This window comes from Mus caroli, unplaced genomic scaffold (genome assembly GCF_978045245.1).
Source record: "Mus caroli unplaced genomic scaffold, Mus_caroli_1 scaffold_13, whole genome shotgun sequence".
Lineage (NCBI taxonomy): Eukaryota > Metazoa > Chordata > Mammalia > Rodentia > Muridae > Mus > Mus caroli.
The window spans coordinates 14,139,563-14,163,555 of NW_028227268.1; the positions used below are offsets into that span (position 1 = coordinate 14,139,563).

Below are 23,993 nucleotides of genomic sequence, written 5' to 3' on the forward strand. Positions count from 1 at the left end.
CCTCCACCCCCACTCCCGGTACCAGATATCTGCCCACCAGTGTTAAGCCTTCTCTCCTTCTGTCCCCACCTCCACCCCCCAGGTGATGCTTGCTGACAGGAAGGGAACGGAGGAACTGTACGCCATCAAGATCCTGAAGAAGGACGTAGTGATCCAGGACGACGACGTGGAGTGCACCATGGTGGAGAAGCGCGTGCTGGCCCTGCTGGACAAGCCGCCATTCCTGACACAGCTGCACTCCTGCTTCCAGACAGTGGTGAGGACTGCCGTTCCTGTCTAACACTACATCATAGTCTCGAGACCCTCGGGACTTTAATCCCGTTTCCTTTGGGAACAAACTCACACTGTTCAACCTTCATTACAGCAGCGATTACATTACGTTAGAAATAAATAGTCTAGAGATGATTGGTGTTGGTGGGCACGTGCGCATAGAATAAATACAAATACCAAACCACTTTAAATAAGGGGCCTGCGCGTGGGAGGATCTGGGTGTCTATTAAGGTCCTCCAAGTGGCTGTATGTGAGAAGTCTTCTTCCTGTAGGCCCTGGGCTAAGACTTTCAAAAAGCAGTTGTGAATTCACAGCCCTGCCTTCTCTTTTTAGCAAACCAGGTTGGCCTTGAACTCAGAGATCTGCCAGCCTCTGCCTCCCACATGCTGTGATTAAAGGTGTGTGCCACCATAGCTAGCCAGCCCTGCCTTTTACAGACAACCCCCTCCCCTATCCTGCTGCTGCCACGCCCAGCATTGGTGTGCCAGGACACTTTGTTTCCTGAGGAGCGGTCTCTGTATAATGACACAGCAGGAGGAGCAATCTGTGACCTGTCCAGCAGCCCGAGAGCTGTGAGAAAGGTCACAAGAAATAAGCCCAGATTATAATATTTCCCCGCATATGAAATTCAAATTTTAACATTCTAAGAACAAAACTACACCCCTCCACTTTCTTGTCACCCACAGCTGCTTCCCAACTGTGAAGGCTGTGAGGAGTTATGAGAAACACGCAAACCTTGCCCCTATAATCTGACCGTTTACAGGAAAAAGGTCTGCTGACCTTAGGCGCAGAGTAAAATGTAAAAGAAATGTTCAAATTACAAAGCCACCAGCTGTGGGGCTTCCTGGTCTCCCCACACTGACATGCATTCTAAGATGCAGCAATGAGCTGAGGGGTTCCCCACCTCCAAGCCCCACTTTCGAAAGCAGTGGCTGTCAGATATCACTCCCCCGACAGCTAGTGTTACAGTCACCATCTCATGTAAAACTTCCCTGTGGTGGGAAAATGATCCGTGCTTAGTTAGGCCTCTCCTTTTAAAATCTTGGGGAACAAGATGCCTTGGGGAAGCTCGGAGTCTCAAAATGGGGGATTTCTGTGGACACGGCGTGCGCCGAGCATGCAATGCTGGCAGCGGCCGCTATGTGTCAGCCTTGCACTGGTCATGCAGTCAGCTCCAGCCCTCTCAGAGCACCAGAGAGAACTGGTGGGAAGGTTAGGAGGGAGAACACAATCCCAGCCCTGTTCAGTGAGCCCACGGGCACCCGTGCAGCTCTGGAAAACTGCAAAGAAACTGCGAAGAAGGAATTGAAGCCAGAACCGGGAGTTCCCATAGCCACTTCCGAGCTGTTGACACCAGCTCCATCATCTCTCCCTCCCCGAGCTGCACTTGAATGTTTAATAGACCCGGTGTGTAAGGGGGGTGCTTTCTAGACTCGAGCAGAGGTCAGCTCTTACCACGCTCTGTTGTGCTGCTGGTTGTCCTCCCATTAAACTGCCTGGCATAATGTTCCCATCTGTCCCAGCATAATGGCCTCATAACTATGCAGACTTACTTGGCTCCGTGATGTATGCCCTTCGTGGGGCCAGCTCTTAACATACCAGTGACAGAAAATATTTAGAAAAAGGCAATATTTGAGCACATTCTGGAGGCAAAAGAACATTGATTAAAATCTCCATTTATGGTGTACTCCTCTCCTCCACCCACTAAATATCATTACATGTGTGTAATTTATGAGCTCAATATATCCCCAAAAGATATTTTAAGCACCTTACTGCATTAGCCCAGCATAGCTCCTGGAAGTCGCAAGCTATCTTTTACACATGCACACCATTGATAACAGGGGTTGAGATGAAATGACGGGCCCCTATAGGGTCTTCGTACCACCACTAATTTAGAGATGAGCTGTCCGTATGGGGAAGAGTGTGGAGGAAGGGAAAGAATGTTTGAGGCCTTTACTGTAATGAGGTGCATAACTACCAGTAGGCTGACCTGTTAGCAGCCGTCTGTCACCTGCAGATGTACGGATGCACAGTATCCTTTCCCCCATCCCGGGAAGAGCAGATCTGTCAAGGTCACCCCGTGTTTGCTAATATGAAAGCAAAGCTGATAAACTCTGCTGGGGAGGGACCCTCCTCACGTGTAAACCTTGGTCTACAGGACCGGCTGTACTTCGTCATGGAATACGTCAACGGCGGGGACCTCATGTACCACATTCAGCAAGTCGGGAAATTTAAGGAGCCACAAGCAGTGTGAGTAATCTTTATTAACATTTTTCTTTCTTTCTTTCTGAGTCTTGAGATTCAAACAGCCTCATACTCCCAACTGAGAACTCCTTCTAGATACTATGTCCAAGGCAACTCTGCTCACTTGCGTCTCAGCTCTGAAACTTCCCAGAGTAGCAGCTGAGCCAACAGGACCTGTGTATAATAGATATGTCTAAGGACCAGTGATTCTAGTCTCAGCAGACTGGACATACGGATGCCCGCCTCCCCATCACCTACTAACACCCGTATGGATGGAAGCCTTCCCCGCTCGCTGGGAGTCCAGCAAGAGTGTAAAGGGATGAGAGGCCCTTGGGGAGCCCATGCTCTCATTAGAAAAAGCCATCCAACAGTCCTGACACATTGCTGAAACAGTGCAGGTTAACACAGGGTACCACTAACACCCCAGAGTCGGAGAGTGGGTGCAGCACAAAACTGGGGGGTGCCCAGCCCCATGAGAGGTGCCTGCCAAGGAAAGGATATGGAGCCAAGTCCAGTGCATGGCCTTCAGCTTAGGTGACATGAGGTGGTGGGGGAGGCTAGACAAACAAGTGCAAAGCCTGCTGGGAGGGCAGCCTATGAGGATGGCAGAGAGAAGGGCTTGATCCCACGGAGGTTCTGACAGAGCCCACTGGCTGAGACAAGAGGAAAAGTAAGGAAGGGGCCAGTGCAAGGGGACCCCTGGGAACCACCACAGGGAAGAAAAAAATGGAGCTGAAAGTAGGTCTTTATTTACAAGGAACATTCTGGAAGAGGAAAAGCCAAAGTTGGTGACTGAGGCAGGAGAAGGAAAACCTCTTTAAAGTGACATCGCAGGCCAGGGGGGAAGACACTGTCCAGGAGGAGGGAAGCTTGTCTTCGAACATCACACTGGGATTACACCTTCCTTGTGGGAATGCAGGAGCAGAGAGAGGGCAGGAACCTGAGGAGTTAGCCATCCACGGGGTGGGGGCAGGGCACGGGTACCTGCACTCTTTCCCATCTCCTGGGATCCAGAAAGTCTGCAACTTAAACAAGAAGCAAACTGAGCAGAGAGCTCTTTTCCAGACCTAGACGCAGAGGTACGGTACGCCTGCGCCCATTAGTCAAGTCAGCAAATGGGAACGGGACCCAGGCTCATGCGTGGCCTGAAGCATAAATCACAGGAACTCAGAGCCTGTGTGGGATAATCTGCACCAGAAAGATTAACTGGGCGCAAATAGGAAGCCCCTTAGGTAAAGGCTTTAAAAAATATAAAGGGGGATTTTTCCTTTTATTTCTACTAAGAAGCAAGTGTATTTCTTTTAGAAACACCGGCCCTTACCCCACCCACCTCATTGTATCAGAGTACTGAGATGCTCAGATTGTAAAATAAAGCTGAATAGCCCAAAGCCAGAAAAAAAAATTAAAGTTAGCAGAGTGGCCATCTTATGTCACAAAGACGGTGCCTCGTCTGATGCCCTTTCGTATCTGTACTGCAGAAAAGTTAAAAATAAAGGAAACAAGGAAAATAACATGAAAATCACCCACGGTCCTACTCCCCCACTCCCCCACTCCCCCCTACATCCTCCCACACACACACCTCCCAGCCCTACCCTGGCCTCCCAGCCAGCCCCCACTAAGAACTTGGTCTTCTCTTCGGCTCTCCTCCACTCTGCAGCTATGGTGCTTATTTTAAGCCTCCTGGGTGTATTCACCCAGGCGTGGACTTGTGGCTCCTTGGACTTCAAAGGCTCCCCAGTGCTATGCAAATTTTAAAACATCATTCTGCATTTAATCCGAGCTCCAGATATTAACCTATTAACGATTTTGTAGTGATGGTAATGACTGTTTTTATTATGAATTATTTAAAAGGGCAAACTCGGGCATGAATCATGGCGCGTGTCCCATTTATTCCATCCGGCACTTCAGAAAATGAATAAAGCAAGCAGCTAGAGCGTACAGCGCACCCGAGGCCTTGTCTTCCAGGAGCGGTTACACTCTCAAACAGCAAACTGCTTCGTCTGTGTGTCGGAGAAAAGAAACTTCCCCTCGACTCCCCTCCTGACGCAGGAGAGTCTCACCAGTGTTCATTCCTTAAGTCTTTATATTAGGAATTATTTTGTAGGGAATAAGTGAGCTCCCCACTTTCCCCAGAAACAAAAAATAAGCTTTTATAACTGGAGAAATGAAGAGGCAGGTACAGATGCAGAGCCAGCTGTGGAAAGCACAGGTGAAGGGTGATCTCAGAGAGCGTTAGGATCTTTCTGTCTCTCTCTGTCTCTCTCTGTCTCTCTGTCTCTCTCTCTCTCTGTCTCTCTCTCTCTCATCTCTCCGATGCCCCAGCATGAGTATCTGAAGCACACTTTGTTTTGCAGATTCTACGCAGCTGAGATCTCCATCGGACTGTTCTTCCTTCATAAAAGAGGGATCATTTACAGGTGAGTCTCGGAGCACTTCCTGCTGCAGAAAGGAGGAGAGATTTGGGGAGCCCCTGTGGGCAAGGGGACAGATCCTGTGGTGCAGAGTCCACAACCCCATGAGAACACAGACCTGCTGAGACCCACCTGCTCCTGCAGCCACAGGGCAAACCAGAGCCACTGTTTTGCTTCGAGGCTCAGAGGTGTTACAATGTCTCCTTCCTGCGGTCCATGTTTCCTGCTCTGCTGGCAGTGCCTCCTCTGCCTTTTATCTGAGCAGAGGTGGAGGTCAGAGAGCAGCAGAAACTAGATAGCCAGTCTAGGATCACAGCAGGCGAAGGAGCTGGGAGGGAGGAAAACGGGGGACTACTGGATCAAGTACACTGGAGTTGCTGTGAAAGTCTGCTACCAAAAAAGAAAAAGTGTCTTGAATAATTAAAAAGACACTGGCTCTGGCAGGATAGAGAGACATGGAAGGTAGCTCTAAACCTGTCATTTGGGATACCTGTCTGTCTGTCTGTCTGTGTTCCCACTGCTGTGTCGAATATTAATAAATCCAATGCCTGGCATCTCCCCAAACCTGGTCATTTGGAATCCCTGGATGTATAGCCACAGACCCGATTGGGAAATCAGTAATTCATCTGGCATTTAAATATCTACCATATCCCAGGCTCTCCATTGGGCTCTGGAGAAAGAAAGACATGGTACTTCCTTGGCCCCTGGTCTCCGGGACTTAGCATGTGAGTGTCACTGAGACAAGCTAGGCAAACGTCCTTATATGTCATCAGCTGCAAGCAAATCAAGTCATGTCCTGGCTCGGCCTCTGACCCTCACCTGCTCCCTTACAGGGATCTGAAGCTGGACAATGTCATGCTGGACTCAGAAGGGCACATCAAAATCGCTGACTTCGGGATGTGCAAGGAACACATGATGGATGGAGTCACGACCAGGACCTTCTGTGGGACTCCGGACTACATTGCCCCAGAGGTAAGAGTCCCCAGTCATTGCTGCCACCCTACAAACATACACCCTGCAAAACACACAAGGGCATGTGTGGGTCACAATCACTGTGTCAAGCAAAGCAGACAAAAGACACTCAAATAGGAAAAAGAAATGGAAGTCAGCACACGGCCAGGTTATGCCCTACTTCCCCGAACTTCTGTTTTTGTCCTGTGTATTTGTGAGGCAGCCATGTGGTAAGCTGTCTCTCTTAAAAGCCTCTGGTCATAATTATTTCAGAGACCCTGGAGTTGGGGGAGTTTGCTTGTATATTCAATTTGCCTGTAGATGTTGAGTGAGACAGTAGCCATCATCATGAGTTCCTAAGCATCCTGAGTGAGGACACTTGTCTACGTGGTACCATAATTCTGACGTAGGAAGAGACAGTTGATGTGGTTACAAGCATAGTCGGTTTCATGGTTCGTGTATACAGTAGGGGCCGAGGTGCCTAGTCTTCAGTATTGTGTGTAAAGAAACCTCCTATATGCCAATAAGAAGTTGAGTATGGCCCTGGGCCCTTGTGTAGCATGTTCTGTCCACACTCAGCCCGTGGACGCTGGAGTCTTTTCCCATCCTTGCCCCAGCATTGTGGGAATGTGGGCTCACAGTGGACAGTGGGCTAGCCTCCGCTCTCCACAGACAGTGGGCTAGCCTCCGCTCTCCACAGAGCCACTGTTGGCATGTCCCACATCTGTTCACTACTGGCCATGAGTTTAGCTCAGATATAAGGATGGTAAAAAAAGGTCAGTTGAGAAGTCAGGCCCATATGAGCTCTAACCATGGCTGTTATCTACAGGCTGTAGGGATTCAGGCCAGTTTCTTAACCTCTGTGCCCTCCCCGCTTTCCTCAAGTCAGTGACAGTACACAGTGCCCTGGAAAGCGCCCAGCAGACCCTCACACCTCCCCTTGTTGTCCTGGCGGGAGTTGTTATTCCCTAGGAAAACTGAGCTCTAGCTTGTAGTTTAGCCTACAAAGAGACTTTAATTATAAATTCAGTTTTTAAGTTATATTCTGTGTGTGTGTGTGTGTGATGTGTGTGCACGCGCGCGCACACATCACACCACCCATATAGAAGTCAGAGAGGAGGGAGGAGTCTCCAGGATAGAATTCTGGTCATCAATTTTGACAGCAAGAACCCCACTTACTGAGCCATATAGCTGGCTGCAGAAATTCAGACTTTGAACGACATGGCCAAGGACGTTGTCCTGGTGTTTAACTGACTAGGATCTCTTGGAGTAGGGGGACACTGGTCATTACTACCTCCAGCCATCCTGTGAGCTTGTACGATCACATTTTTAAATGTGAAGACTAAAGTGCAGGGAAAATGAGAGCCTCTGACTGCAGCGTGCCTTCAGAAGCCTCCCTGAAGCCTCCTGTGGCTGACAGGTACGGAGAAGGCTCTGGGTAAGATCCTACCAGATCCCAGGATGCCTGATGACAAAGGGAGGCAGCAGTGTGTCTAGGGATGAAGGTGGCTTTGAACTTCCTCTCCATGAAGACCAGGCTTCTCCTCATCAAGCCCGTGCCTATCCATGCCTGCACCACTTCAGCTGTCTGCTCTATCCAGGGATGGCGCTCGCCCACAGATGGAATTATCTATATAATTAAGCTTTGTCCATTGGAGTGACTTTTATTTCTGTTCACGATAGGAATGCCCTATTGCTATTGTAACTAATAACTATGAACTTAGTAGTCCAAATGTTAAGTTAAGGGGTTTGGAGTGTTAGAATGTCAGAATGGCCTGCCTAGCAGGTTCAAGCCCTGGGTTCAACCTAGCACCACACGTACACACATATAAAAATTTAGTGCAGGTTTATAATGGTCAGAAGATCAATATCATTCTTTCTGGAGCTAGGGGGATTTACTAGTCTATAGAATCTGCCTGTGAATGTGGAGAGAGGCGGTAGTCACGGTCATGGCTCCTTAGCATCGTCAGAGTGTTGAGGACTCTGGGATATGGAGTTAGGATTCCAATCTAGGAAGACAGTTGATGGGGCTAAAAGAGCAAGCTTGTCTCCGTGCTTGGTATAATCACCAGTGCCCACTTTAGGGAAGACCGTTTCTTCAATGCTTCCCATGCCGATGAGCTATATGCCTTGGCTCGTAATGTTTTCTTCCACCTTCCAAGCAGCGGCAGCAGCAGCAGCATCTACTGATCACTGTGTCTTTCCCAATTCCAGCCCTACCCTTCCCACAGCAGCTCTTGTGATTACCCCCCACGCCAAACACTCTAGATCTGTCTCCACGTCTCTAGACCTCAGGTTGCATCTGAAAAGTCCTTACTACGCAAGATTACATTCACAGGTTCTAAAGAGTAGAACCCGGACATCCTTTAGGGAGGAAGACATTCAACTGGACTCATTCAGATGAGACTTTCCGCTGCCAAACACACGTTCTAGGCATGCTTTGGGAATTAGGGGACTCTTCATGCACAGAAAATAATGTGCCCATGGCTGTGAATGTGGCTCTCTATCTCAAGTTCCTACTGCCTTGACTTCCCCACAGTGACAGACTGGAACCTGGAACTGTGCTAAAATAAACAGTCTCCCCTAAGCTGCTTTTTCTCAGGGTGTTTTATCACAACAACTAAGCAGGAATCGAGGACCAGGATGCCTCCTTCCTTCCCCACCTCCTGCTGTCCCATGCTGTGATTACAGGCATGGGCCACATTCTTAGAAACTTAGCACAGGCTTACATTCTTAGAAACTCGCTGTACCAAGTGTGGTACCTCCCTTCAGTGCTGACAGTTCAGGGAGGAAGCATTCCTGGAGCCACAAGCCATGCCCAGTTTTCTCTCACTGTCCAGTTGGCTCTCACTGCATATATAGGCAATGCTGCCTGGGAAAAATCAGTGGAAACCACCATCAGACTACCTCTCCAGTTCTCCTCTGGGCATCTCCACACCTGACACACGGAGCCTCAAGAACATTTACAGTTTAGGGGAAAAACAAATAGGTTCAAGGTTTCAGAATTTGTTCAAGGTTTAAAGTAATTCTATCATCTGTGTAAATCTTCCTGTCAGGCAGAAGCAACATAATTATCTTAGATGGCATTTTCTCTAATAGGCAAAGCAAAGGCTAAAATATTTATGGCTATTTGTTCAAAAACCTTGAAATCGATTTATACTGTGCCATCTCCCTAATGGTTGAAGATGGGTCAAAGCGAAGAACGTCACTCACAGATACGACTTAAGAGTGAAGATGAAAATCCACAGAGGGGTTGCCTTAGTTAGGGGTTTACTGCTGTGAACAGACACCGTGACCAAGGCAACTCTTATAAGGACAACATTTAATCAGGGCTAGCTTACAGGTTCAGAGGTTCAGTCCATTATCGTCAAGGTGGGAGCATGGCAGCATCCAGGCAGGCATGGTGCAGGAAGAGTTGAGAGTTCTACATCTTCATCTGAAGGCCCCTAGGAGAATACTGGTCTCCAGGCAACTAGGATGAGGGTCTTATAGCCCACACCCACAGTGACAAACCTATCCCAAGAAGCACCACTCCCTGGGCCAAGCATATACAAATCATCACAGGGTACTAATCAGAAAATAATTCTAGAAGCCAACATGAGGGCTCTCTTTGCTCTGACATAACAGAAATTCTCTGAGTCTGCAAGAGTCCTTGAAAGGACAGGTCACAAGTCATGCACCTCTCTGCAGGCTCAAGTACCAGCACAAGAGGTGCTGATGACAAGATCACAAGTCTCATCTCATGTGTCTATAGTCCCACCCTCTCTCTGTAAGTCACCTCCCAGCGCCTGCCTTCTTAGATGTTGGGAGCTTCTGGTCCTCTTCCTTAACAGACACTGCATCATCATTTGGAGCCCACACTAGGAGGGCTTTCCCATCTTCCTCTCCCATTTGCTTCTTTCCTTTCAATCTTGATGCCATATCCTCCATCCTCATTGGTGCTGCCGTCTTCTTTCCTTCCATGAAGTGGCTGGCCAGTGTCCTTCCCTGTACTCTTGTGGCAGTGCAAGGGAAATCCATTTGTAATGTGTCACACATGGAAATCCTTGAAGCCTTGCTAACAGAGGGGATGTGCTAAGTGGCCAGAGAACCGCTCCCACAATGTGTTGGCTCTGCTCTGTCCCAACTCCCCTGAGCACATCTTTATCAGCATATTGAGGTCCTGTGACTTATATAGAATCACACACCTGGTTACAGGCAAGGTTAGATTTGGATCCTAGATCTCCTGACCCCAATGGCTGTACATCTTCTTTTTCATATGTCAGAGACATTATTCATTTTTTTTCTTGTTTCTTCTTGTTGTTGTTGTTTTTCGAGACAGGGTTTCTCTGTGTAGCCCTGGCTGTCCTGGAACTCACTTTGTAGACCAGGCTGGCCTCAAACTCAGAAATCCACCTGTCTCTGTCTCCCAAGTGCTGGGATTAAAGGCGTGCGGTACCACTGCCCGGCAGAGACAATATTCATATATATATTCTAGAGTCATGGAGAAAAGCAAGTTAAAATGAGTATTGAGGGGCTGAGAGGTGGCTAAGAAGGTAAAGCGCTTGCTGTTGAAGCATACAGACCTAAGTTCAGATCCCCAGCACCTCTGTAAAAGCCACCTACAGAAGCACACTTCTATAACTCTAGGGGTCGAGGGACAGGGATGGGAGGATCCTAGAGGATGAGCTCTCAGTTTAGTGAGAGTCTGTCTCAAGATGGAGGGAGATTGAGGAAGACAGTGTTAACACCTTACCTCCACAGGCACACACACACACACACACACACACACACACACACACACACACACGCTTTAACATGAGCGTTCAGTTATAGTCCATCTTTTCATTGGCATTTCTTAGGAACTGGACCTTATGTGACCTGAAATCAGGCACTAAGCTTTGGTCAGAAACAGTCAGCATCTAGGTGTTTTCTAGCCAGCCACTGATGCTAAGCTGATCCCTTAAAACGCACTGGCAATCTATGACATGTGGTCCACCACCCAGCACACAGAACCAATCAGTCAGAATATTCATCAGGTGCCTCCGTCATATATTCTGTGGATGCCCTTCCAGGAAGGGGAACCTGCTAGAGACCAGAGGGATGACAACAGCCCAGGGCGAGATAAGGATTTCAAAGTGACAGATTCCTGTTGGCAATGACAGTACCGCCAACATGGCTGAAATCTATGTAGCAGGCTTTGTGGGAGCAGAGGGGCAAAGTCTAGTCAAGGCTGAGATTAGAGGAGTCCCCAGAGCAGAAGACTTGTCCCCAGGGCATGGCTTTTACATCACTGGACTATGCTGTGACAACCCAGTGCTTCCTGCTACAATAGCCAGAGAGCTATACTTTTATGCAAAGCTTGCCTAATTATCTTAAGTAGTCCTAAGATATAGTAAAAGACATCTTTCCAGTGCAATTCAGCCAGTGAGCCATCAGCTGGGGCCTTTCTTCTGGAACGATCAGGATTCCCTTTCTATATAGTCACATGTTAGGGAGGGCACGAGAAAGCCAAGGCTATGCACAGAGGCAAAGCAGGTAGCTGGAGCTTTGAGGATCAGGAAGTCAACTCACAAAGTGGCTGGGACCCCAGGGGTAAGGGCGGAGAGATCAGAGACCCCTGAGAGAGTAGGCGTCAATGGCAGCGAGGGAGTCAGCAGTCAAGTGAGAACCTCTGTGGGGGAGTCTGAGAGATGAGAGGAGGAATACGGCCCTCCCCAAGAAGGCCGACTAAAGGGATTGGCATTTCAGCTACAGAACTGAGCACGTTTCCAAGACACAGGGGAATGCAAAGGGGGAAGGGCCAGGGAGACTATGCGTAAGTAAAAGCCATGCTGCATGAAGGAACAGAAATGGGGGACATGAGAATAGGTCCCCTCCCTTCTCAAGAACAAGACGGTGATGAGCAGGTAAGACCCCAGGGTGGTGGAGAAGCTAGAGTCTGACCAATGGGCAAAGCCACACCTTTATAGTGGCCCCAAGATCTTTGTCAGCCCTGTGTGGTTTAGATGTAGTGTGTCCTTCAAGGGATCTCGTGTTAGTCCCCTATGTAATGGTAGTGGGAAGTCAGGGGTCCTTTCAGAGGTTGAGCCTGATGCAATGTAACTAGGAAGTACTGTACATTGGAGGCACTGCCCTTGAGCAGGGGCTTGAAGGTGTAGTTCCTGTAGGGTTTAGTTGGTTCCCAATTATAAAGACCCTGTCTCCAAAATCAAGGTGGGTGTCCTCTGACCTCCACACTCCCACATACTCACATGCATATCCCAGGAGAGCATGAGAGGACACCTGGCTAACGCTCACGCTCATGCGCAAACATACCACACACACCCCCACGTGCATACACACACACCCACGTGCATACACACACACACATACACACATGTGCATACACACACACATATACATACACACACACACATATACATACATACACACACACATACACACACACACGTGCATACACACACACACATGTGCATACACTCACACATACACACACACACACACACATACACACACACGTGCATACACACACTAGCTCCCTGTCTTGCCAGGGTGGATACTCTCTTCGCATACATAAACCCTGGCCATGGCCTCATCCACCATGTGACATGGCTAAAGAATCCCTCAACAGACCTGAGCAGATGTTGGTGCCCTGTTCTGAACCTTAAGAACTGTGATCTGAACTCACCCTTTCATTCTGTTATTCAGCCTCAGGGGTACTACTATTACAGTACCAGGACCTGTTTAAACCACTCTGCCATTCCCTGCCCCTTACCCCCTGCCCCCTGGCCTCTGACCCCTGACCCCTCCTCCTGACCCCTGCTCCCTGCCCCAGCTCCCCTTTTATCCAGAGCTCTAGATCATCTCTACACAAGCTTCTGCGCCTCACCTTGCCAGTCACCCCATCCTCCGGGGTTTTGCTGTTCTCCTTCCCTCCCCCCAGATATCTCACCCCAGGCATCAACATACCTCCACCACCACCACCCCCCTCTTTTTACCTCCTTCAAACCTTTCCTTACCATCTTGGTCCTCTGTCCTGGCGACCCTGTGTAAAGCTGCGTACCTCCGGCTCCACCAGTCAGGACCTATCCCTCATCTCCTCTGCGGGACTTGGATGTCCTATGTCATGGGGTAGCATTGTGGTCTTTTGCTCAGTGCTCCCTGCCCCATTCTTGAGAGGGTGCCAGGCCTGGAGTGTGCCTTGGGAAGAAGGCACTTATACACTGCTTTCTTGGGCGCAACCATGGCTTTTGGAGAGCCCACAGCCTTGGAGCTAATAGAATCGGGAAGTCCGGAGCAGCGATACTGGAAGGGTCATCTGCGGCTGTCACAATATGGGGATGCCGGTAGAGAGTAGGCCACATATCTCTAAAGAGCCCAGTGAGCTGGGAGTATCTGGGAGCTGATGGGACGTCAGCTCAGCTCCTCTAGAGAGCCTGCTGTCCCAGAGACTTAAAGCCAGGGTCTGGGGGAAGGGCTGTGAGGAGGTATAGACAATTAAAAAAAAAAAAAAAAAGAATTAAAAATCTCAATGAAAAAATAGTTCCTGCAGTCACACAGCCGAGCAGTCAGGCAGTAAATTGGCACTCGGCTAACAGAGAGAACGGTAAAAACTCAGCAGCAGCTCCTACAAGCCTCTCTAGCTGCATAGACCATGGGCCCCACACCTGCCCATAAGCACTTGATTAAAGAAAGAAAAACGATAAACCCAGCGCAGCGCTCTTTCTACCGGAGCCCGTTTCCCTGTCTGCAGGGTCACGGTTCAGAGACTCCAGCACTAGAGAGAAAACGAGTCTCTGCTCTCCCTCAGAGAAACTTAAAAGAGCCCAAACTAGGCTTTCCTTCTTCATCTTCCTTAAATTGTGTGAATCTCCTCGGAACATCTCGGTGACTTATGTAGGGTACATGATTTCATGTATTTCATTGCCTGCCCACAACTCTTTAACCATCTCCTAATTCCCCAGCCTCAGAGCCGGTGGACTCTGCTTCATTCTCCTTAGCCTTTGGTACCACCCATGCTACTGTGGTCTGGAAGACAGTGTGCCTCTTCCTCCCCATCCTCCCTCCCAGTGACCTTCAGAAAGAACCAGGTCCCAGTAGATTCGCTGCCCCTTGGCGAATGCCTACTGCATCCTGGACCAGGGCACATGCTCCCTTTGTTGTTTGACCCAGTCATCAATTCTGTTTTGCACATAAGGATTTTTGGCAGAGATTTAGTTCATTTGTCCCAAGGCTCCAGTAAGATAGGCCTGGACTTTGAACCCAGCTTTCCTCTGCAGTGCCTGCTGTCCTGAGAGGAAGGGTATGGTAGCTTTCCCTCGGAAGATACCCTGAGCACCCATCACACCCCATAAGCCTTGCTAACACAAACACTCTCATTCTCCACACCCGGAGGCTGTTTCCTCCTGGTCCTCAGGCGCCTGTATTAATTGGCTGTTCATTTGGAGATTTATTTAAATCCTGTGAAAATGGGCCAGGGATTTCTGAGCCGTATCCCACCCCTTCCTCTGTGAGTATTGGTGGGGAGGAAGTGGATGTCTCAAGAGCCATACCCAACAGTTACTCGTTTCCCAGTGTGCACCTCCCACTCACACCCGGTGAGTGTGCACCTCCCGCTCACACCCGGTGAGTGTGCACCTCCCGCTCACACCCGGTGAGTGTGCACCTCCCGCTCACACCCAGTGAGTGTGCACCTCCTGCTCACACCTGGCCTGTCATTTAATTCCTAAGCTCACACCAGTCCTTTGAGGCTGGTTGCACTTTCCCTGGTTCACACGGGGGAAAGCAACTTGGAAAGGGGCACTGACCTCCCCAAGCAAGGCCCCTTCTCAGTGTGCGTGCCTCCCACTCTTACCAAACACATCTCGGAAGAACTCCTGGATGTGAGGCCTCTGGGAAAGCTAAAAAGCTCTTACAAAACGCATGCCTAACTCTCCTTTCGATCCTTTGTATAAGGAGTTACTCTGTTCTGAAGTGTGGTTAGCATTTCGAGTGGCTCTCTGGGCTTAACAGGGGAGTCCCATGCTGGGCCTGAGGTGAATACCTGGCTATGAATCCCGAAAGGCAGATACTGCCCTGATCCGTGTAGCAGCCCTTTGGAAAGAGGCAGAGAGATCAAGACAATGCCTTTGATCCCAGGCTCATGATTTGTGCCCCGTGTAGCCCTGTGGAATATCTAGCGCTGAAAACAGTCTTTCACTCAGCTTCAGGCTCTTTTCTCCCTTCTCGTTTGCTAAGTCCTTGCTATAGTCCTGCTTGTTTAAGAACTTAGTGTGACATCTGTAAAAAGCTAAAGGGGGGTGTTCATAATTTCTTCCTCTAAACACAATTTTTGGCACCAAGTTTGACTTGAATGAGCTTGCCCTGCCTCAAAAGGGGCAGTCCCTAAACTCGCACCTGAGGCTTGTCAGTTGCTTCTGTTCTATCCAAAACATATTGGTGTTGTGCTTGCCTGTGAGCATGCGCGCAAAGGCCAGAGGAGGACATCTGGCACTCTGCTCTATCTCTCTCTGATTTATGCCCCTGACAGGATCCCTCACTGAACCCGGAGCTCGACTGCTCTCCTGTCTGTGCCTCCCACAGCACTGGGGTTAAGGGCATGTGTGAGGCCATACTCAGCTTTCTGTGCAGGGCCTGTGGATAGACCTCGGGTCCTCAAGTGTCCCTCCCTTTGTATGGCAAGATGATCCACACCCAAATAAACAGACACTTCCTGTCCTCTTCAGTCACAGACAGAAGCATCATTTTTGTCTTAATAAAAAATAAGTTATTTCGACCCTGTATCCCCAGGCTTCTGACTCTGGTCGTTCATTGTCCTCACACCATGCACTTCTTCTGGAGATTTCAAATGTTACAGATATTGCTCATGTGATGTTCTAATATCTGTGATTGCAGATATTACATTTCCAAGTACTCATTTCATATCCACCTCCACAGTTAGAGTCACTATCCCTGGTGTCTAGCAGAATGCCCGCCCCAAGACGTGACCTGTCAGCTGTAAACGGTGATAGACGGAGAAAGAGGGAGAGGGAGGGTCCCCATAACACGAACTCATCCAATTCCTTGAAGGCAGATTTTACATAAGTAGTATCCGATATGTCATTAGCTAGTGTTTGTCCAGAGGCTGAATAGAAAGGGTTAATGTTGATCTGAACGCCATTCCTGAGTGTTCAGAGTGTTTCAAGGACTGCCTCTCCTGAGGGAGTGTCTCCTCGCTCCTCCCTTGAGCCTGGCTGACTCTACTGCCCTGAATACCTTTCTCCCACATACCTGGCTCTCATTTCTGAAGTCAGGCACTGTGGGTTTTACAGTTACCTCCCGTAAGCCCATCCCAGTGTGAACAGAGCCTCCCCATGGGAACTCCAGGACCACTGCTGCATTCCTAAGTGCATCCCAAAGGCACTCAGCCCCTGAGGGGCAGAGCTGGTCCCCAGCGCTTGGACTTGGAGCTCTCTCACCCCAGCATGCTTCCCTCTGCGTGTTGAGCTCAGATGGGGTCATCAGAGTGGAGTCTGGTTGGGAAGCCTCACTTGTGCTATTACAGTGTCTCCAGTGTTTCATCCTCTGCTCTGGTACCACAGAAGGGGACAGTTGGAGTCTCAAGGACTTTCCCCAACCTCGCAGATAGATGAGCCTGGAAACCTCAAGCAAGCATTTTGCTGTGGTTACGGTTTAAGTTCCTTTCCTGAACCCTGAGGACACTTTTTATATCATCTTTCCATTCCTAGCATCCCGGCATCCCTAGGCCCTTTTGAGTGTACACATGAGTGTCGGGTGGGCATGTGAACTGGGTTGGTTCTGATCTACTCAATCTCCAGCAAAGTCCGATGTGTCCACCCAGTGCTGGGTGAGGTCCTGATGCTGGGAGCAGAGACCGGTCCTCTGGTGGGTACGGCCCTCATGAGAAGTACTCTGGTCTTGAGTGAGGCTGACAAACAGTCTTAGTGTAAGACAGCAAAGGTTGCAGGAGCTGCCTGGCCCCAGAGGAGCAAGTAAAAGAGAAGTAAGTGAACTCAGGGTCCAGACAGAACACCCAGAAGACTCTCAGACAGTCCTGTCTGCCTTCTTCCCTGCTGGTGCTTCCTGGACAGGTCAGCAGGGGCTTTGATGGTCTGTATAAAGCTTCTCTCATAGGCCCTGTGTTCCTTCCTTTGAAATTTATGGTGTTTTTCAAAACAAGCCTACCTCTTCCATCATATAAAATGTTTTGACTTGGAAAAAAAGGGAAAGCTATCTTTTGTTTCCTTGAGAATAAAAAAGACTTGAACACATTTTATGCATGAGGCCGTTAGTTTCCAGTGACAGCTTGGAAGGAGCTCCCACCCCTGGCCCTTTTGGTGGTCAGACCTTTTATTTATTTAAGAATGTACTCTGGGGAGTTGGTACGCATTATAGGAAAGTAAGAGCAAAGTCCAGTCCATGCACACAAGCCAACAGAACCACTAACTCCATCCTCTGTGGTGTTACGGGGTTCATAGGCAGGAGTACAGAGGGCAAGCTGGCTTCCGGGCTCTTTGGCTCCTTTTAAGTCTTTGGCCCATCTTCAGCATGAACCTCTACCAAGCAGGCTTCCCAGGAACTGTCTAGGAAACCTCCCTAGGTCAAAAGAAGCAGTGTATTAAAACAGTCAAAAGTGAAGCCATCATAGCCATCTGGATAACAATCAGACCCAGCCTTGCCTCTTACTATAAGCCTGACAAAGCTACACAATTCTTCTCTGCCCCTGTTCCTCATTTTGAAACAGGCCTCAGACAGTTGAGGTGAGTATGCAGGTAAATGGCTGTGGTGTCAGTGTCTCCAAGCTCTCCCATCTCTGAGCTGTCAGATGTCAGGGGTCATCTAAAGCATCGAGCACTCTGGGATGCCTTCAAGCCAGTCGCCTTGGCCAAGGGGGAAAGGCTGGGTGGCCTTTAACCAACAGTCTTCCACTGGCCTAACGAGAAATGAGAAGCTGCCCCTGGTCCTTTCATGCCCTGGTCCTATGCCCAGTTTGGAAGAACGCTTATTCATACCTCATTTTTATAGACAGGCAGCCATTTATAACACCCTGACAGTCCCCTCCCCCCCCACCAAGCAATTGGCTCATATACATATAATCACAGTGATCATACTGACAAATAGCTGTAAAAAGAGTTGACAGTGGCCCCGGTCGGGGTCTGTCTTCAAAGCCAGAGTTCAACCTCCCATGTGCTGCAGGGAAACCCGCCAACTCTAGACCTTCTCGCCAAGCCGGCCTCCTTTTGTGAGCTGCCCCATTATGGGAAGCCAAATTGCCATGGCAGCCCCTGGCCTTGGGCCTCAGCATATCAGGGAGCCCAAGCTTGGCTGCAAGCCTCCCTTGGCCCACAAGTGCCAGGAGCACCTGCATCTGTCCCCACTGGTGACAGACCCAAGAGACTCTCATATCTATTCTGCTCCCTCTGAACCTGGTCTTCAGCTCAAAGCTGGACCCCTGAGGCCAGTGCAAGCCAGAGAACATGAGTGAGTTATAGGAATTAGGTTGACTCTGAGAGACCAGACCCTCAATGCCCAGTGAAGTGAAACGCAAACCATAGCCTCATTTAGCAGGCCTGTTTTTAATAGTCACAAAAGAAACAGATGCAGTAGATTTTGCTATATTCCATTTAACCCAGTATGCCCAACATTGAAACACTGCAAAGGAGCTATTTTCCATGTTCTATAAAATCCTCAAAATCTTGTATTTTACACCTAGGGACAACTCAGCTTAGACTAGCCACATCTCATAAGCTTAGCTAGCACACGCCTAATGGCCACTGGACAGCATGGTGCCAGGCAACCGCATCCCGGGTCTGTGGATCTGATCGCTAGTCTTCGAGAAGGGCTCCTAGTAACATTCCCTTTCTCCCTGCGGGTTTGGGTTCATTCGCAATGTTTATTCATAGCAGCAGATCCCTGAGTGAAAGTGTGCTTTCCTGTGAAAAGATAGTTTTGGTGGTGGGATTACACAGTGGACCCTGGAACCGAGATCATTTGGTGTGCAAGCCCAGGGTGGCTATGGTGCTTTGAAGAGGGTTGGCCCCCATAGACTCATGTGTTTGAATGCTTGGCCCATGGAGAGCGGTACTATTAGGAGGTGTGGCCTTGTTATAGGAAGTGTGCTACTGTGGAGGTGGGCTTTGAGGTCTCCTATGCTCAAGCTCTGCCCACTGTGGGGCACTTTTCTGCTGCTGCCTTCAGATCGCAATGTAGAACTCTCAGATCCTTTTCCAGCACATGTCTGCCTGGACACTGCCATGCTTCCTGCCTTGATGATAATGGACTAAGCCTCTGAAACTGTAAGCCAGCCTCAATGAAATGTCGTCCTTTACAAGAGTTGCCATGGCCATGGTGTCTCTGCCATAGCAATGCCACCCTAACTACAGTGGCACCTATGAACGTCTCCAGGAAGGCGTTCAGGCCGCCTTCTAAATGTCACCTCTGTATTACACCTGACAGCACAGCATAGCAACTGTATTTTCCATCGGTAGCCAACCAGGTGGCCCCGAGGGCAGGCTCAACAGCACAGTGGGTGGGAGAAGTCCGTGGCACTCAAAGTTCTGCTTTCCTGCACCCTGGAGAACGGAGAGGGTGTTTTCAGCAGGGGTCATGGGAGGTTAATGCTGTAGAATAGAGAGGGAGTGAGCTGGAGCTGAGTGGAGAGGAGAAGGAAAAACTCTGTTAGATGGCTGTGACCTTTAGGACTTGTAGCTCTGTCTGAACAGAAATGGACTCCCACACTCTGTGACAGCTTTCTAGAATCAAACATGACTTAGCACCACGTGAACACGGGAGTCTGGCCGGTGGGATTGCTCAGAGATCTGTGGCATATGTAATATGAAGTGATAGGAATGAACAGTGACACATGCTGATGTCCCAGTACTCAGGAGGCTGTGAGTTCGAGGCCAGCCTGGACTGCCTAGTAGCAAGACCCTGAAAAGAAATAAAGTTTAGATTCCTCATTCATTTAGCTACCTTCTGGGTTCAACATCAGATCCCCGGGACAGGGAGGAACACAGATAGAGGAACTAGCTTTGTATGCTGAAGAGAGCAGTTTATGCAACTGCTTTTAAAGCATTGTTATTCCACCATACTTTAAACCATTTGAAGTTATTTCAGACCCTTTAGACTGATCTTCAGTGCCCTTGAACATCAAGTTCAGCATAGATATATCTGAAAGCCATAAATTCTCTTAAAATCAAATGAACCAGCATTCAGAAACAACTTAATCATTGGGTGGATTTGGACAAGTCTGTTAACTTTCCAACCCTTAGTTTTCTCATCTATAAAATGGGAATAGTCATGTCTCTCCATCATGTGGCATGAGAAGATATAAGATATGCATAAAGTGTCCCACATATAGACTTTGACTCTCTGAAGAAGGGTTTTTATTGCTTTCTATTTAGTTCAGATGGGCTTTGAAGAAAAGGTGAGGTGTAGCAATTTGTTGTTAGTGCGCTGACTCTATTGACTAATATTTTCGATTGTTTACCACTGAATATCTGTTCACTGCGAGCAAGCAGAGATCAGGCGGCCTTCTCCCTCTTGTGTCCAGGTCATCCTGACAGTGAATAACCCAGATTCATCATGTCAGGAGACAAATGAGCTTGCAATGGCCTCAACCAGGAAATAAAATATCACTTTCCCTCTCTGTCTATTACCCAGAAGTTTTTCTATTTAAAAGTATAAATCTTGGACTATCAGAGGGTATATGAAACAAAACATGAGACATTGGGGATTTGTAAAAATTAAAACCGAGGCTCCATATCCTTACTATATAAAGAAATCTCATTAATCAATAAAAATAACTGACGTCCCTGTAGTCCATGAGGGTAGGGATCCTGTCCTTGCTACAGTGCATCCCTGGCACTTCCTATAGTCTCCAAAAGAATGAACGAGTGGGCCTGTCAGTCAGGATTGCCAGGCCGCTTACTAACGAGAGAAGCACAGGTGTCTAATTCCCATGTGAATAAAATGCCAATATTGAAATATCACTTCCGGCCACCAAATGGCACTCTGAGAAACAATGGCAGTAAGTGCTGTTGGTGAGAATTCAAGGACACAGATTCAGCTTTTCTGCTGCTGACAGAGATGCACCGTGCTGCCCTGCAAGCAATCTGACAGTGCCCAGAGCTTTATTTCTGAGGCAAAAAGAACTATTCTGACCCAACAAGTCCACTCACAGGGATTTGTCCTGCAGAAATAATTAAAGGCTTTTGCAGAGATGTTTATGGCTTACTGGGTTTTTTTAAATGTTATGTGTATGAATGTTTTACTTGCATGTAAGTCTGTGTACCACTCATATACCTGGCACCCATGAAGAACAGAAAAGGAGGTCAGATATCTTGGACATGGAATTACAGGCACTGGGTATTGAGCCTGGGTCCTCCATAAAAGCAAAAAGTACTCTTAACCATCAAGCCATCTCTCCAGGCCCCCGTGGCCTAATGTTGAATAAAGTTACCATAGGCTAGCAGTAAAGTTTCTGATTAGTTAATTCTTGTTGAGAAGAACAGTCATCAGGGATAAATCGGTAGGAACTGACTTTCTAACCATCTCTGTCCTATCCCAAACATTGTAGCCATTCCAAAGTATGTGATCTCTGATGGTGTCATTTTAAAGATGTATTTATTTATTTGTTTGTTTTATGTGTGTGTGCCCCCGAGTGTATATTGTGTGCACCTGTATGTGCAGGTGCCTGCAGAGACCAGAAGAAGGCAATTCTAACCACTTGATGTGGTTTCTGGGAGCCAATCCTGGCTCCTCTACAAGAACAGCAAGCACTCATAAGTACTGAGCCATCTCTCCAGCCCCCTCTTGCTTTTTTTAAACACTTAAATCCAACTCACTGCCTAAATATTTTTGCACCAGGGAGGTTAAGTAGATCTAGCTGCAGACAGTCAGTGACATCCCCAAGTGAATCCACAAGAGGAATCGTGACACAAGATTTGGGTGGTGTATCCTGGAATGGCAGTTCTCAGTGTACACACACACACACACACACACACACACACACACACACACACACACACACACACTTGAAGGGTCCTTTTCCTTGCCCTCCCGTGCAGAAATAGAGGCAGAATTTACAACCACCTTGTTAGTGAGAGCTATGTTGACCTGCCTGTCCGCTCAACTTAACCTCTCCTGGCAGAAGCAGTTTGAGTTAGTGCTACATGTAACTGATGCATTTGTTCTCCCACAGATAATCGCTTACCAGCCGTACGGGAAGTCTGTGGATTGGTGGGCATACGGTGTGCTGCTGTACGAGATGCTAGCCGGGCAGGTAATATTTCACTGCATGTTTGTATGCGTGTGTTTGCTGCTGTCGCATGTGGTGTGACCTTCACCCTACAGAAAAGGCAGAGGTGGCAACAGGACAACACAGGGTGACAAATGAGCAGATAATCATCTCCTGACCATAAAAACTTCAAGCGGGAGGTGGCAGTAGTGATGGTTAGTAACCGGGGATATAGTTCCCTACAATTTGGTCAGCGAAGATCATCCCAGCCACTGATTATGACTTATTTGTGAAAGGAGGAAGAAGCCTGTGAAACTCACAGTTAGACCCTCCCTTTCCATCATTGTCCTATCCCAAACATTGTAGCCATTCCAAAGTATGTGATCTCTGATGGTGTCATTTTAAAGATATATTTATTTATTTGTTTTATGTGTAGGTGCCCCCGAGTGTATATTGTGTGCTCCTGTATGTGTGGGTGCCTGCAGAGACTAGAAGAAGGCAATTCTAACCACTTGATGTGGTTTGTGCAAGGTGACCACCCGGTTGTGCAAGGGTGCAAGTTGATGATTGTAATGACCGCCTTGAGTTCTTCAGACCTGGGACTGGGATATAGTTCTCTACAATTTGATCAGCAAAGATCATCCCAGCCACTGATTATGACTTATTTGTGAAAGGAGGAAGAAGCCTGTGAAACTCACAGTTAGACCCTCCCTTTCCATCTATCTTGCTGTTGGCAATGCAGGATTATTCCCACCAAACTCCAGCAAGGCTGAACTCCCATTAAGAAAATTAGGTTTCATGTCAGACGAGACTTTTATCAGAGAACTGAGTTGCATTGCCTAGCACAGCACTGCCCCCATGCAATGGCTTCTACACCTGAGCCACTACTTTGATAAACAACCTCCAGATCTCAGTGGCTGCCTCTTGCACTCCATGCAGTTCTCTGCAGCCAGCAGAGGTAGCAGACAGGGAGAGTGAGTCCAGTCCGAAGTCATGTGAGAATTCAAGGTCAGCGCCCTCCTGTCCTTTCTCTTTGCCATGGCTGAGGACCTTAGAGTTGTCAACTGACACCTCATTTCAACCAGTGATGGAGAGAGAGTGAGGGAACAGTCATGGGAAATATTTTAGAAGCAGGCCTAAGTGGTGGCCACCACTCCTGCCTATGTGGCACAGGCCACTTGACTCCCCTCGACTACAGAGAGGGCCAGGGGGCTGAACTGTCTGAGAGCTTGGCTGGAGGCAGTGGGTTTGGTGAAAGCTTGAGGCATCTCTGACTTTATGCCTGTTTTGTCACTTTCCTGTTCCTGTGACAAGACGTCATGACCAAAGCAACTTATAACAGAAAGCGTTTAATTTGGGATTCACAGTTCCAGAGGGTTAGAGTCCATGACCATCACGATAGAGAGCATGACAGCAGGCAGGCATGGTGCTGGAGAAGGACCTGAGAGCTCACATCATTGCCTACAAGTAAGAGACAGAGAGAGCTAACAGAGAATGAAAAGGCAACCCCTAGTGTCACCCCTACTCCCTCAAGTCCACACCTCCTCCTGCAAGGCCACGCCTCCCAATCCTTCCCAAACAGTTCTGCCAACTGGAGACCAAGTATTCAAACATAGGAGCCTATGGGGGAACTCTCTCATTCAGATCACCACAAAACCCAACTTCTTTTTTTGTAAATTCCTAGAACTCTGAGATAGTGCTGGGGACCTTGACCTTACAGGCAAGAACCTTAATAATCTAAAAAGGACAACATACCCATTCTGGGGACAAAGTGCCTACCATTCTGAGATGGTACATTCATTGGCCATAATTTATTTGCACACTGAATGCTTCCTACTTACAGTGAGGATAAAACAGACAGAAATCTTCACATCCACAGAGCTCACAGCTCAGAGAAG

At 48.4% G+C, this 23,993-nt stretch overlaps 1 protein-coding gene across 2 annotated transcripts in view; it reads left to right on the forward strand.

Annotated features, from left to right (window-relative positions):
* The window catches only part of Prkca (protein kinase C alpha), a 404,382-nt gene that overhangs the window by 352,516 nt on the left and 27,873 nt on the right, over window positions 1-23,993 (forward strand). For both annotated transcript variants that reach the window (XM_085829454.1, XM_021175668.3), the window contains exons 10-14: window positions 83-256; window positions 2,429-2,520; window positions 4,869-4,931; window positions 5,759-5,897; window positions 22,060-22,140. In XM_085829454.1, the coding sequence (XP_085685580.1) occupies window positions 83-256; window positions 2,429-2,520; window positions 4,869-4,931; window positions 5,759-5,897; window positions 22,060-22,140 (549 nt within the window). The remainder of the gene's footprint in view (window positions 1-82; window positions 257-2,428; window positions 2,521-4,868; window positions 4,932-5,758; window positions 5,898-22,059; window positions 22,141-23,993) is intronic.